General features: G+C 46.5%; 2 protein-coding genes across 3 annotated transcripts in view; both read left to right on the top strand.

Annotated features, from left to right (window-relative positions):
• The window catches only part of spire2 (spire-type actin nucleation factor 2), a 22,346-nt gene extending 12,346 nt beyond the window's left edge, over window positions 1–10,000 (top strand). For both annotated transcript variants that reach the window (XM_077022595.1, XM_077022592.1), the window contains exons 6-15: window positions 1,720–1,806; window positions 2,692–2,812; window positions 3,058–3,224; window positions 4,409–4,601; window positions 6,383–6,495; window positions 6,846–6,983; window positions 7,406–7,473; window positions 7,594–7,621; window positions 7,999–8,096; window positions 8,456–10,000. In XM_077022595.1, the coding sequence (XP_076878710.1) occupies window positions 1,720–1,806; window positions 2,692–2,812; window positions 3,058–3,224; window positions 4,409–4,601; window positions 6,383–6,495; window positions 6,846–6,983; window positions 7,406–7,473; window positions 7,594–7,621; window positions 7,999–8,096; window positions 8,456–8,699 (1,257 nt within the window). In that variant the 3' untranslated portion in view covers window positions 8,700–10,000. The remainder of the gene's footprint in view (window positions 1–1,719; window positions 1,807–2,691; window positions 2,813–3,057; window positions 3,225–4,408; window positions 4,602–6,382; window positions 6,496–6,845; window positions 6,984–7,405; window positions 7,474–7,593; window positions 7,622–7,998; window positions 8,097–8,455) is intronic.
• An 830-nt stretch (window positions 10,001–10,830) lies between these two features.
• The window catches only part of sntb2 (syntrophin, beta 2), a 12,555-nt gene continuing 5,885 nt past the window's right edge, over window positions 10,831–17,500 (top strand). The window contains exons 1-3 of the mRNA XM_077022596.1: window positions 10,831–11,775; window positions 16,348–16,525; window positions 17,433–17,500. The exon at window positions 17,433–17,500 is cut by the window's right edge and continues 140 nt beyond it. Coding sequence (XP_076878711.1) covers window positions 11,061–11,775; window positions 16,348–16,525; window positions 17,433–17,500 — 961 coding nt within the window. The 5' untranslated portion in view covers window positions 10,831–11,060. The remainder of the gene's footprint in view (window positions 11,776–16,347; window positions 16,526–17,432) is intronic.

Here is a 17,500-nt window from a genome sequence, read left to right as displayed (position 1 = left end):
TCACTTGGAGTGAGATTTGATTTGGGGGGTGTGTGTGATGTGTGTCGAACGTGGAACGGGGCCGGGGGGGGGGGATGAGCGTCAAATTTATTATATCAATCACCAGTGGTTGGCGCCAGAGCGAACTAGTAATAAACTAGATTTTTTTCAGCATGAGAAATCGGATGAACGGCGTGTGAAGACAGTCAAATGCTTGTGTCTCATGCTCATTGCGCGAGAGTTGGCAACCCTGTATACATTAGTATATACCAGCAGATCCAGGTGTCGTATGCTTAATGTGGTTAGGAATCACTGTCATACTGAGGCTACTACTAATGATGCTTTGAACCTGAGGGACAATAATATCTCTTTAGAAACAGTATCCAGACAGTGGCGGCTGGCCAATATAGGGCGCTGGGGCGCTGCCCCCTTAATATTGTTTCGATATTAAAATGAGTTCATTATAAACTGCAATAGTGAGGAAATTATTTAGTCACACTGTGTGTCTAATAGCCATGTTTGAATTTATTAAAAGAGTAAACACATAATTGTATTTAATTGCTTACATTGTGCACACTTGTGTGTGGGGCGCCGGTCTAATGAGAGTGCATGGAGAGCTCTGTAAGGCTCTGTTCGAAATAGACTACTACATACTGGATACTGCATACTGCACTCAGTATATACTGGATACTGCATACTGGTCCTCGTAGTAGTATGCAGTAGTTTCCAGTATGCGACAAAAGCAAAGCATACTATGGGGTCACGTGATCGTAGCGTTGCATGATGGGATGCAGTACACCACGAAGATAGCTCTGTTCGCGTACTGGAATATTTTGCGGTAGTAGTAGGTCATCTGGGTATGTTTCGCGTACTGGAAAATTTCTTTTAGGTCACATACTGCATACGGCATACTGATTTGGGGCTCGATCAATACGCCAGTAGTATGTAGTAGGCTATTTCAAACAGAACCATAAACTTTTGCCAAGCACATGATCTGAGGCTGCAGTTTAATTGGTTGGTTTCAGATTTTCCACGGGGCGCAGCTCTCTGCGCCCTGGACACACCCACTCTTGTTGGACACACCCACTCTTGTTGGTAGTGTCAGTCAGCTGCGGTTCATTAAAGCTAGGTTTATACTTTAACGAGTGACCGTAGCGCGCGACTGCACCCACCTCGCGCGAACCTCCAGCGTAACTCAGTTCACGTTGAATATCAGCAGGCTGAAGCGGCAGCTCTTACAAAATGAGAGAAAATTCAGTTTTATCTTTAAAAAAAAAATCCTTTCACAAAGCGTTCACTTGAAGAACGCTCAGGCAAAATTCATGTTCAAATAAATAAAGGGCAATAAGACTGCTTTATTTGTTTTTAATTTGTTTACGCCCCCCCTCAAATTTTTTTTGCACCAGCCGCCACTGATCCAGGACCTCTATAAAATATTCTGATGTAAAAATGTACAGATATGGCTGAGAGGATGGGGCTTCCAGGGTTATGTAGCTGACCCAGAGACCGTATATATAATATATATATAATATATAATATAATAATATATAATATATATGGTAATATATATTATATATATATATATATATATATATATATATATATATATATATATATATATATATATATATATATATATATATATATATATATATATATATACGGTCTCTGAGCTGACCGAGAGGATGGGGCTTCTTCCAGGGTTGCTGATTTACTCCCTCTGCTCTCTGCTGCCCTCAGGTGGATGGTGATATCCCCACACGTGTCAAACAGAACGCCCATGAGCTGATCCTGGACTTCATCAGATCAAGACCACCACTGAAACCCGTGAGCTCATACAGGCATTAAACTGCTCTGACTGTCACTTGTTCTTTAAACTAAACTTAAATTACATAAAAATAATATTGAACTATTAGTACTTACTGCTTATTTGAATTATAGCTGGATTAAGTGTTTTTATATGTTGAACGTATGTGCCCACTATGGTGAGCAATGTGTGTGTTTGTGTGTGTATTTGTGGTCTGTGTGTGTCATGTTTGGTGTATGTGTGTGTATGTGTTTGGGTGTGTGTGTGTGTATCATGTCTGATGTTTGGTGTGTGTGTGTTATGTTGTTGTGTGTGTGTCATGTGTGGTGTGTATCATGTGTGATTTTTGTTGTGTGTGTGTGTATCATGTGTGATGTTTGTGTGTGTGTATCATCTGTTATGTTTTGTGTGTGTGTGTGTGTGTGTCTATCATCTGTGATGTTTGGTGTGTGTGTGTGTATCATCTGTGATGTTTGGTGTGTGTGTATGTGTGTATCATCTGTGATGTTTGGTGTGTGTGTATCGTGTTGTTTGGTGTGTGTGTGTGTGTTTCATCTGTTATGTTTGGTTTGTGTGTGTGTATCATGTGTGATGTTTGGTGTGTGTGTGTGTATCATGTGTGATGTTTGGTGTGTGTGTGTGTATCGTGTGATGTTTGGTGTGTGTGTGTGTGTGTGTATCATGTGTGATGTTTGGTGTGTGTGTGTGTATCATGTGTGATGTTTGGTGTGTGTGTGTGTATCATGTGTGATGTTTGGTGTGTGTGTGTGTGTATCATGTGTGATGTTTGGTGTGTGTGTGTGTATCATGTGTGATGTTTGGTGTGTGTGTGTGTGTATCATGTGTGATGTTTGGTGTGTGTGTGTGTGTGTGTATCATGTGTGATGTTTGGTGTGTGTGTGTAGGTGTCGGAGCGCACCCTCGCCCCACGCCCTCTCCAGCATCAGTCTCTGCATGACCGCGTCTTAGCCGAGATCCGTCAGGAGCACAAACTGCGACCAGTGGAGCCCCAAAGCGGCAAGAGACGTGCGTCAGTCACTGCCTCCTTTAGCCAATCAGCAGCAGTCAGTCTCCGCCTCCACTCAGTTTGTTTCAGAGCCTGCACTGTAGCATGATCCGTTTGGTGTTTGGGTCTGATCTTTGGAATTGTTGTTTTGGTCTGGTGTCGTGTGGCAGTGTGTAAGAGTTTGTGACTGTGTGTGTTTTCTGAATAGTGTGTGTATTTACTGCTGTTCGTTGGATAACAGTTGTGTGGTTGCTCCTCTCCTCAGCGTTTGGCTCCCTACCTTGCCTGGCGTACGCCTGCCACTGTGAACTCAAATCCACTTCCTGTGTTGATCTGTCAATCATGGAGGCTGGGTGCCGCCCTCTGCCCCGCCCCCGGATCTTGCTGAAGGCTCCCACCCTGGCAGAGATGGAGGAGATGAACCTGTTTGAGGTGTGTTGTAGTTCTGTAGTCCTGTTCTGTTGAAAGACAGAAGTCTATTTCTCTGGGTTATGTTGTAGTATATGCACTGGAATCTGTAGTTGTGATGAATATCCTGTTTATGTAAGACATATGAGACATTAAAGGACTTGATCCAGATCTCTTTGAACTTTGGAGGACGACTCTACAAATGCCATGGTAACGATAGTGTTAACTAGATGTGAAAGGTTTGAATTGTGTGGAATGAAAAGGAAATGGAGAGAATGTGGGAGGTGAAAACCAAGATGGTGACGGGGCTCCCGGGACTGTGAGACGCAAGATGGAGTCTCCATCACATCCCAGTAATCGAGTGTGACCACTGGAGGGACCTCCTGCCTCACACGTCCAGCGGTCCTGGGATTGGTCCCTCCTGGACTGAGAGAACCAGGTGGTGAGGAGCAGTTGTGTGGGTGGAAAGTCTTGTTGATGAGATAGGTCAGACTGATTGGAGCTTGTTTTGGAGGTGATGGTAAGTCATATTACCACACTACAACTGTGGAGAACAGAAAACCATCTCAGAATGTCCAACAAATGGGAATGTGAGGTGGGACGGGCTGAAGAGCAGACGCAGACGCTGAAGAGCAGACGCAGGCGCTGAAGAGCAGACGCAGGCACTGAAGAGCAGACGCTGAAGAGCAGACGCAGGCGCTGAAGAGCAGACGCAGACGCTGAAGAGCAGACGCAGGCACTGAAGAGCAGACGCTGAAGAGCAGCAGTGACAACCAAGACGTGTCTGAGTCAGAACTGATATGCCAAGGGAAAAGCTTGGTCTGATAGGACTGATGGTCTGATGGGTCTGATAGTTCTGATGGGTCTGATAGGTCTAAGAGGACCGACAGGACTCGTGTGTGTTGCTACATGCTGGGTGAGGGTGTGAATAATTATGAAGCATTTGTGTTACAAGTGCATGTGTTCATTATAAAGCCCTTATGTTACCAGTTCATGCTCCTGCTGGTGTGTAATGATGTGGAAAGATTTTTCTTGGCAAACACTGGGCCCCCTACTAACACTGAGCAGCCTTTGAATGCCCCTCCTGGGTGTCTCAGTATTGTTAAATACTACAGCCTGGGGCCTGAGTATTGCCACAAATGACTGAGGGGATTCTTCCCCGAGTTCCTTAAAACTGGAAAAAAGTGGGTGTGTGTGTGTGCATGTAGGATGAAGACTCTCCTGATGGCAGTGAGATGAAGCGTGTGGAGAGTTCTCCGCTCCCTCTGAAGCGAGATCGCTCCTTCTCTGAGCACGACCTGGCGGAGCTGTGTGGGGAGCCCAGCGCTCACGTCGTTCTGCGGGGGGAGAGACCACGGAGCTCCACCTTCACAGCCCCCACCATCACACATGCACAGAGAGGTTAGAGCACACACACACACACACACACACCCCATCACACATGCACAGAGAGGTTAGAGCACACACACACACACACACACACACACACACACACCATCACACATGCACAGAGAGGTTAGAGCACACACACACACACACACACACCATCACACATGCACAGAGAGGTTAGAGCACACACACACACACACACACACACCCCATCACACATGCACAGAGAGGTTAGAGCACACACACACACACACACACACACACACACACACCATCACACATGCACAGAGAGGTTAGAGCACACACACACACACACACCATCACACATGCACAGAGAGGTTAGAGCACACACACACACACACACCATCACACATGCACAGAGAGGTTAGAGCACACACACACACACACACACACACACACACACACCATCACACATGCACAGAGAGGTTAGAGCACACACACACACACACACATGCACAGAGAGGTTAGAGCACACACACACACACACACCATCACACATGCACAGAGAGGTTAGAGCACACACACACACCATCACACGCACACCATCACACATGCACAGAGAGGTTAGAGCACACACACACACACACGCACACCATCATCACACATGTACAGTGAGGTTAGAGCACACACACACACACACACACACACACATACACACACACTGACATTACAACACCATGACCCCTACACCCCATGGACTGATAATTTGTGATGACACACATACACACACTAACCTGACATTCTGTGCAGGGACTGTGCTATTTGTGGTTATATCATTTGGGTTTCTGATTCATGTTTAGGGATCTAGGTTTAGGGTTAGGGTTCTAGGATTAGGGTTCTAGGTTTATGGTTGGAGATCTAGGTTTAGGGTTCTAGGTTTATGGTTGGGATCTAGGTTTATGGTTGGGGATCTAGGTTTAGGTATCTCATTTTTAATGAACCCATTTGAAGAGAGTAAGCTGTAAACACGTCTTTGTTTTACTCTCAATGCGAGGACCTGGGGACTACAGTGGCTGTTGCTAATAGGATTCAGTGTCAGATTAACTTTGATCAGATTGACTCAGATCAAGGCTGCAGGTTCTGTTCATCACCACTAGGGGGCAGTCACATCACATGAGTGCTGAACTGTGGGGCTGTGTGAACTAAGACTGCAGAAAGTGTGAATCTGTTCTCATCAGTCTCATTCTCAGATAACACAAGCATCAGATAATCTGATTTTATCTATCATCCCTACAGCTAAACTTATGAATCTGATAGTATTTATGAATGATTAATTAGTCCTTATAAAAACATTTAATATTTTGTATTTCAGAGTTCGTGAAAATGAGTGATTGCACAACTTTGTCCAGGTAGTTGCTAGGTGATCTTACATAGTTGCTAGGATATAACCAGATGTTTATTATGTGGTTGCAAACTGTAGTATCCAAGTTGGTTGCTATGGTCTTGCCAGGAGGTTGGTATTCCAGGTGGATGCTAGGGTGTTGCCAAGTGGTTGTAGTGGTCTTCCTAGCAACTTGAGGTTGCTATGGTACCTCAAGTAGTTGCTATGTTGTTGCAAGGTGGTTGCCATGGAGTCCCAAATGATTGATGAGCAGTAGCGTATAACCAGTGTTGTGTAGCGGTGTCCTTCAGTTCTGAAGGGGAAAGAACGAAATTAAGGTTGCTAGTGGAAACCAGACTTGCAGTCAGAAATCTGTGGGATAACAGGACAGGATTGGACATGGATGAGTGGGGACAGTAAACACTGTGTCCTCCCTTTACTGCCTGGACAGCCTCCTTCCCTGTGATTGGCTGGGTGTCTCCTGCCTGTCACTCTCTCAGTGCAGTGGAGGAAGCTTGTGAGGCCTCAGGTCCCTCCTCAGCTCTCAGCACCTGCCAGTGGATGGTGAGTCCCTGAACACGCCCACTTAACCCTGTAACACCCAGGCTCCGCCCCAATCACGCCCACTTAACCCTGTAACACCCAGGCTCCGCCCCAATAACAACCACTTAACCCTGTAACACCCGAGCTCCGCCCCAATCACACCCACTTAACTCTAACACTCAGTCTCTCTCAGACATGCTGACTGAATGCTGTAATACCCCAGCCTGTCTCTCTCATCCGCCTCTCAAACCCCGCCTCTCCAACTCCGCCTCTCCAACCCCGCCTCTCCAACCCCGCCTCTCCAACTCCGCCTCTCCAACCCCGCCTCTCCAACTCCGCCTCTCCAACTCCTTTTCCTCTGATGCACACAGGAGGAGTTCAGCCACCCAGTCGAGAGTCTTGCTTTAACGGTGGATGAGGTCATCAGTGTGCGCCGAGTGCTGGTGAAGGCAGAGATGGAGAAGTTTCTCCAAAGTAAAGAACTCTACAACAACCTGAGGAAGGGCAAGGTGACACACACACACACATACATACATACACACATACATACATACACACATATACATATATATATATATATATATATATATATATATATATATATATATACCACACATATATACATACACACACATATACACACACGGCATTAATTCAGATTCAGCATTAATCACAGTACAGAGCAACAGAACACAGAGGAGACACAGCAGCTGAGCAGAGATTGATGTGTATGTTACGCAGCGTTAGCAGTTAGGACTTTTTTCGAATTAATCTGTTTCATTAAACTGCTTAATCTAAAATAGTCCTGCTCACTTCTGTGTTTCCCGTGGTCTTGCTGGTGGCATATGATTAACATGTGTGTGTGTGTATTTTCATGTATGCATGCGTGTGTGTGTGTGTGTTTGTGCATGTGTTCGCGTGTGTTTAATAGGTGTGTTGCTGCTGTCGGGTCAAGTTTCCTCTCTTTTCTTGGCCTTCTACTTGTCTGCTGTGTAAAAGGTTGGTATGCCATTTCTTGTCTGTTTCATGCTTGTGGCCTTTGGCTCTAGAAGCTCAGGCCGTGGTGTGTGTACTGACCTCAGGCCGTGGTGTGTGTGCTGACCTGTGTCTGTCCCACAGGGCCGTGTGCAGCTCCTGTAGTGCCAAGGTAATTCATGCCTCTCCCTACACAGCAACTCAGCTGACACTGTCCAACTCACTGTGTGCACATCCATGTCTGTGTGTGTGTAGTAACTCTACAGTGGGCAGAGGTTCAGTGGCCAGTCTGGTTTCTCCTGTATATATTTCAGTCTGTGTATCTTCTGTGCTAAAGTTTCTAAAACATGCCCTTCTCATATGTTAATCATAATGTATAATAATTTGCAGGAGCTGGAAGATGGCAGTAGGCATTATTCAGCATTTTTCAACATTATTCTATTAAAGCCATGCTAACTGCTCCCAGCTGGCATTCAGTAACTGTCGGCCATGATGGTTTTGTGGGAGGAGATCTTGTGGAATGCTCTGTCTGTTTGTCTTCGGTTTCAGATGAAGATGCCCTCTAAAAAGATGGCTCATATTCCAGTTTACACAGTGGGTTTCCACAGCAGCCCAAAGAGCCATGGCCATCGGAGTGAAGTCTACAAGTGAGTCACACAATGAGGGCTGGTCGCTGTGGCCGGGACGACGGGCTTTAATGAGCTGGCCGCACACTCAGCCTAATAACGGCCCCTCAGATCCCTAAACATTCTTATGTAATTTCCCTTACTCAGCAAGGCTTATGTAAGAGCTGCTCTGCTGTGAGCTTGTAGTGGCCTGTAGTGGGAGGAACAGTGACGGTACAGTCTCTGGCTGTAGGAGTGACTACACTGCGTTTTAACTAAAGACTAACCCTAAACTACAGACTTACCCGATCCCTAAACTACAGACTAACCCTAACTGTAACCCTTAACATGTCATTCAAAAAGCATTCCCTGTTTTTCTCTGCCTGGGCCCCTCCCTGCAGGTCTTTGCGCTCTCTGTCCCGATGCTCTGTAGAAGAGGAGTTCCCTTACCTGTACGCTGCAGGCTGTATTCTAAAGGATGTTTGCGCTGACTGCACCAAGTTTGTCGCTGACGTTGTTTCCTCAAGCCGTCGGAGCCTTGATTTCATCAACAACACCCCAAAAAGAGAGAAACCACGCAGCCGCCATACCTACGGTCACTCCCCCCATCACAGCTCCCTGCCCCCCAATGGTGGAGGAATGTAAAGAAACGATTATTTCAATAGTCACAGTTGGTGCTCAGCTGGGCTGCTCTGCTAACCCCTAACCCCTAACCCTAAACCTCCTCCAACATACCCCTGGCCTGCAAGTGCCCCTCCAGAGCTGGAGAGTTTGTTACAGTAGCACCATCCAGCTAGGAGACACTCAGGGAGCTTGACCCCTGACCCTGTCTCCACTATATTGATCTAGTGGACAGAAATCAGGTTTAGGGAAGTGCTGGTCATGGCCAGCTGACCCACATGAAGAGGAGGAGAGGATGACAATGAGGATGATGATGGTGAGGAGGAGGAGGAGGAGGAGTGTCTCTGTCTGCCTTGTTTAACCTTGAATGTAAAATAAACTTGATACATAACAGAACCATCTCGGCACCTTCCTCTGAACAGACAGGGCACTTGCCAAAGTAGACGGCTTAGTGTATGGCGAAGTTTATAGTAGAAATATGAATGATAATTGTAGACAAGCTTGATGATGCTGAAGCTGCTCTGAATATGTGCAGATATTCTGTGACCAGCAGCTCTGAAATGCATCTTAATTGTCTTCAATGCAATCGGGTGTGTTGAATATACTGCAGTGTGTTGAATATACTGCAGTGTGTTGAATATACTGCAGTTTGTTGCTGGTGAATTCCAAAATTTAAATAGAATATAATGTTCTATATTTTCAATGTGTCACATTTTTGTATTGGTTGACTGAATGTATCAGGGATTGTGGCTGGTCTGTTCCTCCATCCAGCATCATCATAAGGTTAAGCTCCACCCACATCCCTCCACCCATACATACACCCCTCCACCCAAACATACACCCCTCCAACCTGACTTACTCCACCCAAATGTACACAAACCACACACTCCCCTCCACCCAGACTTACTCCACCCAAACATACACCACCCACACCCCTCCACCCAACCACTCACACCCCTCTACCCTGACTTACTCCACCCAAACATACACCACCCACACCCCTCCACCCAGACTTACTCCACCCAAACGTACACAAACCACTCCTCCACCCAGACCTACACCACCCACACCCCACCACCCAGACTTACTCCACCCAAACGTACACAAACCACACTCCTCTACCCAGACCTACACCACCCACACCCCTCCACCCAAACGTACACCACCCAAACCCCGCCACCCAGACTTACTCCACCCAAACATACACCACCCACAACCCTCCACCCAGACCTACACCACCGGCTGCAGCTGAAACCTCCATCACTTGTCTCATGCAGTTCACTCTCCTTTTGTACATGCTGTAGATCTGCAATAAATCAAATCCAAAATAATGTGTGTGTGTGTGTACGTGTGTGTACTTGGGTGATTTCATGTGAAGTGTGAAATATGTTTGTCATCAACATCTTTAGGTTATAAACGTCCAGCTGTTAAGTGGATACCTGTAGTACTCCACGTTGTTTTTGTTACTCCTGCCACGCGATGGTGAGATCTGGTGAGATCTCCCTGCGGCTCCTCGCACATCTACTTTATAGCATTTAGCTGACGCTCTTGTCCAGAACGACTTACAATCGAGCTTTGATGTAACTTTGGCAGAATTGGTTGGGTTTATATTACCAATAAGATTACTTACGTTAATATCTCATTCATTTTAACAAGTTTGCGTACGTTTGCGATTATTTATGGGTAGCGTGCGGATCGCGGTAGATAGTGAGGCGTGGTCGAGGACGCCTGGACTAAATGTGAGTGAATGAGTCCAACAGCTGCTTTAAATGCTGCCCACGGTGGGGAGCTGGGGGCGATATTACCAATTTCATAATCACGGGCCTAACATAAATACCGCTATGAAAGCCAATAAGAATATATTCGTTAGGCAGCCGTTGAGGCCTTATGTAAGATGTGAAGATTTGTCTAAAACCCTCAGATATACATATCTTATTGACTATTTCAGCGTGACTCGGTGATATAGTGATACACACCGAGCAAAATCTCACTGAACTAAAACACTAGTCTTGTGAACATGAAAGAACAATCAGTTTTCTGCATTTTGACCACTGGACATAAATACCGACGCACAAAAATTAAAAACTCCACCTCCGTCATGAATAAGTAATTGTGTGACTAATCTTGTCCGTGTCCTCTTGTCCCGGGTGTTTAGTTTGTCCTCCGTCTCCTCTGCTCGGGCTTTGGCACGCGCAGCGTCGCTGCCCAATCTCGCGGTGTTTCGTTCTCTTAATCTGGATTATTTTTGTTTCGTTTCGCTCGCGCGCTCTGTTCTCGTAATCTACACGCACGAGTGGGCGTGTCGTTTGACGAGCGCTCGTGCGCGCTCCGAAAAGAGGAAAAACTTTATTATGTGTAGTTTGAAACTCTCCCTGGCGTGACAGTATGGCTATCTGGACTCGGGCGGACAAGAACGGGCAACTGGACTTGCTGTTACGGGACCGCTGGATTCGAGTCACGGCCGAACTGACTCGCGAAACTTTGACTCTGACGGTGGAGGGTGAGCCGAGCGGGCCCGCGATCAACCCGGACTACAGCTCTCCATCTGGGTCGCGGAACGGAATGTCGAACGGAAACGAACCTGGTTTCGTATCTGGAAACCAGAACCGCGTAAACTTGGACGAACATCACAACCAAGGTCGTGTAATCCCAGCTGGAAGCCCAGCACGCGGAAGATTCGGGCAATACGATAATAACTACGTCTACAACAGTCCCGGTTCTGAAAAGTTGCATCGTGATAACGGAATAAACTCTGCATTTGGAAGCCCAGGTTCTGGTTATGGAAGTCCGGGATCTAGTTTTAGTTCTAGACACGGAGATGCGTCCAGCAGCTTCGAAACAAGCGCGTCGGAAGCGATGAGGAAAGTTCGGGTTGTCAAACAGGAATCGGGTGGACTGGGCATCAGTATCAAGGGAGGTCGTGAAAACAGGATGCCCATCCTCATCTCCAAGATCTTCCCCGGCCTCGCGGCCGATCAGAGCCGGGCTCTCCGGGTCGGAGACGCGATCATGTCGGTGAACGGAACCGACCTCCGTGAAGCCACGCACGACGAGGCGGTGCAGGCGCTGAAAAAGGCCGGAAAGGAGGTGACGCTGGAGGGTGAGTTTCTGAACGCGACCGGGCGGATTCTGCAGGGCCCCCCGAACCCGTCTGAACCGCAGCACGGCGGGTGAGATCGCTCCTGTGGGTTTTGCACGGGTTCACCGGGTCACAGATGAAGGAGAGGGAGTGTGTGGAGGTGCGGGCAGCTCCGTGCTCCCTCTGCAGAGACTCCATGTGGCTGCTCCACTCCGTCCGGAACACCAGCTCTGACGGACACGTTAGTGGCGAATGCATTTCGTATCCAGGTTACTGGACGTATGGACCGATCCGTAGTATTGTAGCTAAGGCCGTAATAACGAGAGTGGCCCAGTTCCGCTATTTGCTGGAACCCTCAAACTGGCGGATGGAATGTCCCAGTGGCGCGCGAGTCGTTGGCAGCGGTGTGTGAGTTGTGTGTTGAGGGCTGTGCAGTGTGTGTATGAAATTACCCACGAGCTCGTGGTGACTTTCGTGAAGTTGTTTAGCACATTTGGCCTCCGTTAGTATGTTTGGTCATTCCTAATAGACTCTTTCCCACTGTGGTCTGAAGTGGTTGTGAGTATGGACTGGTTTCGTTCCAGTCGCTTTTTCTACACAAACGGTGTTCAGTACGGAAAGCTTGCCGAACATGCATAGTTTGCTGACCCCTGACCCCTAACCCCTAACTGTCCCCAGAGCAACACAAGTGTTCAGATTGCATGGCTTAATTAAGTATCTTCTCTCTTTTTGAATATATACTGCGCTGTTTTACATGCGTAAAAAGACATAAAATAGTCTTAACTCCAAAGGTTCCATCTTGTCAGACACAGTGGAACAGAATGGCCTGACATGCCTTAAGTAACTGACCTGAGTAATTGATGTGTCCTTAGGCACTGATGTGTCCTTAAGGAACTGTTTTGGCCTACAGTTGAGAGGCTTAATGTGGACCAGGCCTTGTATCTGACAGCAACTCTTTGACTCTAACAGGAACCTGAACAACTTGATCAAGAAGAATTTAAGTGAATGGCACAGTGGTGTATTTACAGTGTGTGATGAAGCCAAGCCCATGGGGAAACACGATGGCATTTCCTGTTTAAAGACTGGTTATGGACCGTAGGCCAGTGCCATGCTGAGCAAGAACTCAAATGCTTCAGAAAATGATAAAAAAATCCAGACTGCATGATATTTATACAGTCAGGTGTCACATAGAATGAAGAGATTTATACAGTTTTCATCCCTTGTTGCTTTGGTTTATGAATTTCTGGTGGGATATATGTTGCTATAAGTCTTAATCCTCACTATTGGACAGCTATGGGATTGTTGAGTTCCAGACCTTCAGATGAAAGCCCGTACTGAAGAACAGAACATACCCAGACCCCCCCAGTGTTTGTGTGACACTTCACTGAAGATGTGGCCTTTGTGTTGTCCAATTAAACCATGTGGAGTGACACAAGGGCCTTCTATTCATGTCCACACTGCCTCATGCATCTCCCCCCTCCTCCTCTTCCTCCTCTACTCCCTCCTCTTCCTCCCCCTCCTGCACAGAGGGGGCTCTCTGAGCTCCCCAGGACACTCTGCCCACGACTGTGTGTTCACAGCTCACCCTCAGACTGAAACTTCCATCATACCTTGTCTGTTTTACAATTTTTACCCAACAATATTTTTCTTGGTGTTTGTGGTCTTTTGCACAGTGTGCTACAGTGAAGAAGTGTGTCTGCTGAGGTCTTGGTTAATATCTAATGCTCTGTGGTCTAAGGAGAGAGAATCAGGCAGGTTCACCAACCTGTGGAGGTTCAGGTCATACAGCTCATTCATTCATCCATCCATCCTGCTCTTCACGCAGACCCACCACAGACACTTCCACCGCCCACATTGACCTGTAGTGTGCACTGCATTTCTCCAGAGAATTTACTCTTCTGCATGCAAGACAGATATCACACACACACACACACACACACAGATTCAGGTCTGAGGAAGACCGATGATGGTGGGCGTACACTAAACGGTTTTCTCTTGCAGTATTTCTTGGGCTGTGTTAACGTGCCGGGTTGGGTCAGTGTGATGTGTCAGTGTGTTTATGATCAGATGCTGGTGCACTGTGGGCTGCTCGGTGTTGGTCAGGTGTGTGGAGCTCTACTGAGGAGCTGTGGTGTGCTGGATATGTGGTGTGGCCAATAAGATTGATGTGCTCTTTTGTGTGAGCCCCCCCCAAACACACAAACATGTTGTTTTGATTAAGGGCTGAAGAGAGTGGGCAGGCGAGAGCTGGAGGCTTGTTGTGGAGGAGAAATTGGGTAATATGTGCTGGAACATACACAGGGGATTGTGGGTAACAGATCTGTGCTGGATGCCAGAGGTAGAAATACGGGCCAGCAAAAGGGTCGGGGGGGGGGGGGTCTGTGGCTGGATAACGTTTCATGAGTTTAACAATCTAACGTTACAGTTTAACGTACAATGGTAAAAAGCGATTGCGATTATTTTCCTTACTCCTCTACGTGGGTTCACTTCAGGAATTTGCAGTACAGTTTAAGAGGCCATGTCTCAGTGCTCTGTGCATGTTTCATGTTGGCGTGGGTTAGAGTAATAAGCAGCTGGCTAGATCGGAGTGAGGTGTGTGTGTGTGTGTGTGTGTGTGTGTGTGTGTGTGTGTGTGTGTGTGTGTGTGTGTGTGTGTGTGTGTGTGTGAGAGAGGTGGGACAGCAGTGACCAGCCACTAACTTGCACTCCCCACCATCACCCAACATTCCACAAACAAACACACAACAGCATCCACACAATCATCGAACTCTGCACACAGCACAGTATGTCTGTGATTTTATCATTCATTGTTTAGATAAATCAAAGAAAAGGAATCATAAAAGTTTAACAAGCAGCTTGAATTGATCTCAGATTTCTCAAACGTCCTGCGTCAGACTGTCCAAAAACAGGCAGCTCAGATGTGTGTTTGTAATAAGCCAGGTTGTGTAGGCTGGGTTCACACTCTCACAGTTGGAGTTGGAAAACAGATGGCTTAGTTCAATACTATGCATTACTGGCAACCACAATACTGTATGCACAATTCATATATATTTTTTTAATTATTGTATTGGTCGAGTTTGAACATTCTTGAAAATGAACATTGTTGTCTGTGTTCACTCAAGTTTTTACGTAAATATGCTTGAAGGCTGATTGGTGTTGATATAGTAATCCAAACCTGTAGGTCATTACATCATAAACATTTTTGCTGTTGTTGGAGTTAGCTGGATTTAGCTTTTAGATAAGTTGCTAACTTGTGTGTTATCAAGGAAATACGTAATCTAGAAGTGGTCAAAGAAAAGAATTGAACATTTAATCAGGCTTTTGAAAATACATAGCAAACTACGTTAAGCAGTGAAGATTAGAGTCCGATAATGTGAAGTGCTAGCATTAATGTGACGGAACAGGTTCAGGTTGATGTGTAGCGTGAGACTTTGAATGAGGATTTGAGGTATTTTGAGTGTGGACAGGATTTCACCTCGGAACACGTGTGAGTGAAACGTCTAAACATCATGAACAAATATGGGGCCTTTAAAATGACCTTCATCCAATTGGAATTGTACTCTGTAGATTTTCCAGTTGGCTTTACCCGCAAGTCTTTAATAAGCTGAAACTGCCTTGGTGAGCGTGGGGTGAGTGGTGCAAATACTGTTTAAGAAATGTGCAGGGGGTGGCGGGATTGTTCTGCTGAGTCAGAATCTTTCTCCAGTTCACAAGAGTCACTGACGGACAAAATCTCTCTCTCTCTCTCTGTCTCTCTCTGTCTCTCTCTGTCTCTCTCTCTCTCTCTCTCTCTCTCTCTCTCTCTCTCTCTCTCTCTCTCTCTCTCTCTCACCCCCTCTCACTCTGCAGTACCAGTCCACACCAGTCATATAAACACACACCCTCTCACTCTGCAGTACCAGTTCACACCAGTCATATAAACACACACACATATTCACTCTCACAAAACTCTCTACTTTCTCTTTCTTTCTGTCTCTCTCATCTGTTTCCAAACATGACTTCATCCATCTCTGTTTTCATGTCAGGTTTCATTTTCAGAGATGAGGACTATATATACACACACACACACACATACAGTACACACTCAGAGACCTACACATGTGCGCACACACAGGACACATGCTCACATAGAGACAGTCTTGGTTTACTATCCTCACAGTTTTCTTCATTTAGAAAGCGAACTTTCTCATACATCCCTTAAGCTAACCCTTATACTTGTCATCTGAGAGACAGGAGGTACCACAAGATCTTTTACACACACGCATACATACATGTACACATACACACAGGACACACAAACAACCACCCCTCCACTCCACTCCTCCACCCACTCCACTCTGATACATGATTTATAACTCCTTATAAGTGGTTTATGTAGCCTATGTGTTCTAGTCTTTTGTAGAACAATGGCATTGATACCTGGTATTATTGGTATTTTAGTATTATTGATATTAGTAGGATATGTTATGGTGGCAATCACCAGTTGTCTATCTTAATGTATCTTAGGAGTCTTAGATCTGTGGTGTAGTGTTCTATAGCAAATGTACAGTTGTGTAAGTTGTTCAGGAGGTGTGTGTGTGTGTGTGTCCACAGTCCAATACATCAGGGAGGTGTCGCCCCTCTTCAGGAAGCCCTGTGTTCTGGCGGAGTTGCCCTGGGACAGCAGTGTGGAGGCCCCGTGCAGAGCACCTCCAGGACGGGACCAGAAGGTGATTCCTCTCAAGATGAGCTTCATCTGCAGAAACCTCACCATGCCTGACCTGGAGAACAGGTGAGTGTGTGCGTATGCATGTGTGTCAAAAATGGTGAGACTGTGGTTATGCTGTGTTAAAGATGAAGTGTCTTAGATGTTTGATTCTTCACGGTAGCTGCCCTTTCCTTTTGAGGAGAACGTTGCACTCCTGGTGTTCTCTTAAGCAGCTTCAGCAGGCAGCCATAATGCTTCTTTCTCAGTCTTGAAGACATTCTCATGTGCTGATCACCTGCACAGGGAGGAACCTTCATTCAGAACCTTCACTCCATGGGGTTCCACGTTCCAAGAGTGTAGAACAGTTTATTTTTTCTTTGGGTTTCTTAACTTCTTTGCTGCTATAGCAACTATTGGCAATGCGCACAGATAAGTGGTGTTCAGATTTCAAGAGCCTGTGTTCACTTTGGTGACGACATGGACTGATGACGTCAGTCCTGGTGTGTGTTTGCATAATGGAGTTACCACCCACAGAAAGATGATGAGGGAGAAAAATACACTTGAGTGTGCATCAGGACATCTGCCCCAGACACGCTGAGCGTTTGCCCCATCAGCCCCAGACACGCTGAGCGTTTGCCCCATCAGCCCCAGACACGCTGAGCGTTTGCTCACATCCAGTTTCCTCTGTGAAGGCAGCAAACCTCTGCAGTCATTATGAAGTCTTACTGAAAAGCTCGGGATGCTGGGACAGCACTGGAGGATGATGGGACACTTGGCCAGTGGGCGGAGGGGGGGGGGCAGTGGGGGGGTGGTTGGGGGGTCACTGATACAGGGCTGATTAGTACAGGCCTTGCGACATTTACGGTTATATCACTAAATGTGCTGCAGCTAATCAGGAGACCTGATAAATGGTGTGTCTTCACATTCTTTGTACTGTGTGTGTGTGTGTGTGTGTGTGTGTGTGTGTGTGTGTGTGTGTGTGTGTGTCCAGGCTGTTGGAGCTCCACTCTCCTGATGGTCAGTGTGCTGTAGTGTTGCGTTGTAAGGATGGACCTACCG

The sequence above is a fragment of the Brachyhypopomus gauderio genome, chromosome 11, assembly GCF_052324685.1.
Source record: "Brachyhypopomus gauderio isolate BG-103 chromosome 11, BGAUD_0.2, whole genome shotgun sequence".
Lineage (NCBI taxonomy): Eukaryota > Metazoa > Chordata > Actinopteri > Gymnotiformes > Hypopomidae > Brachyhypopomus > Brachyhypopomus gauderio.
This window is presented reverse-complemented; position numbering and strand designations above follow the sequence as displayed.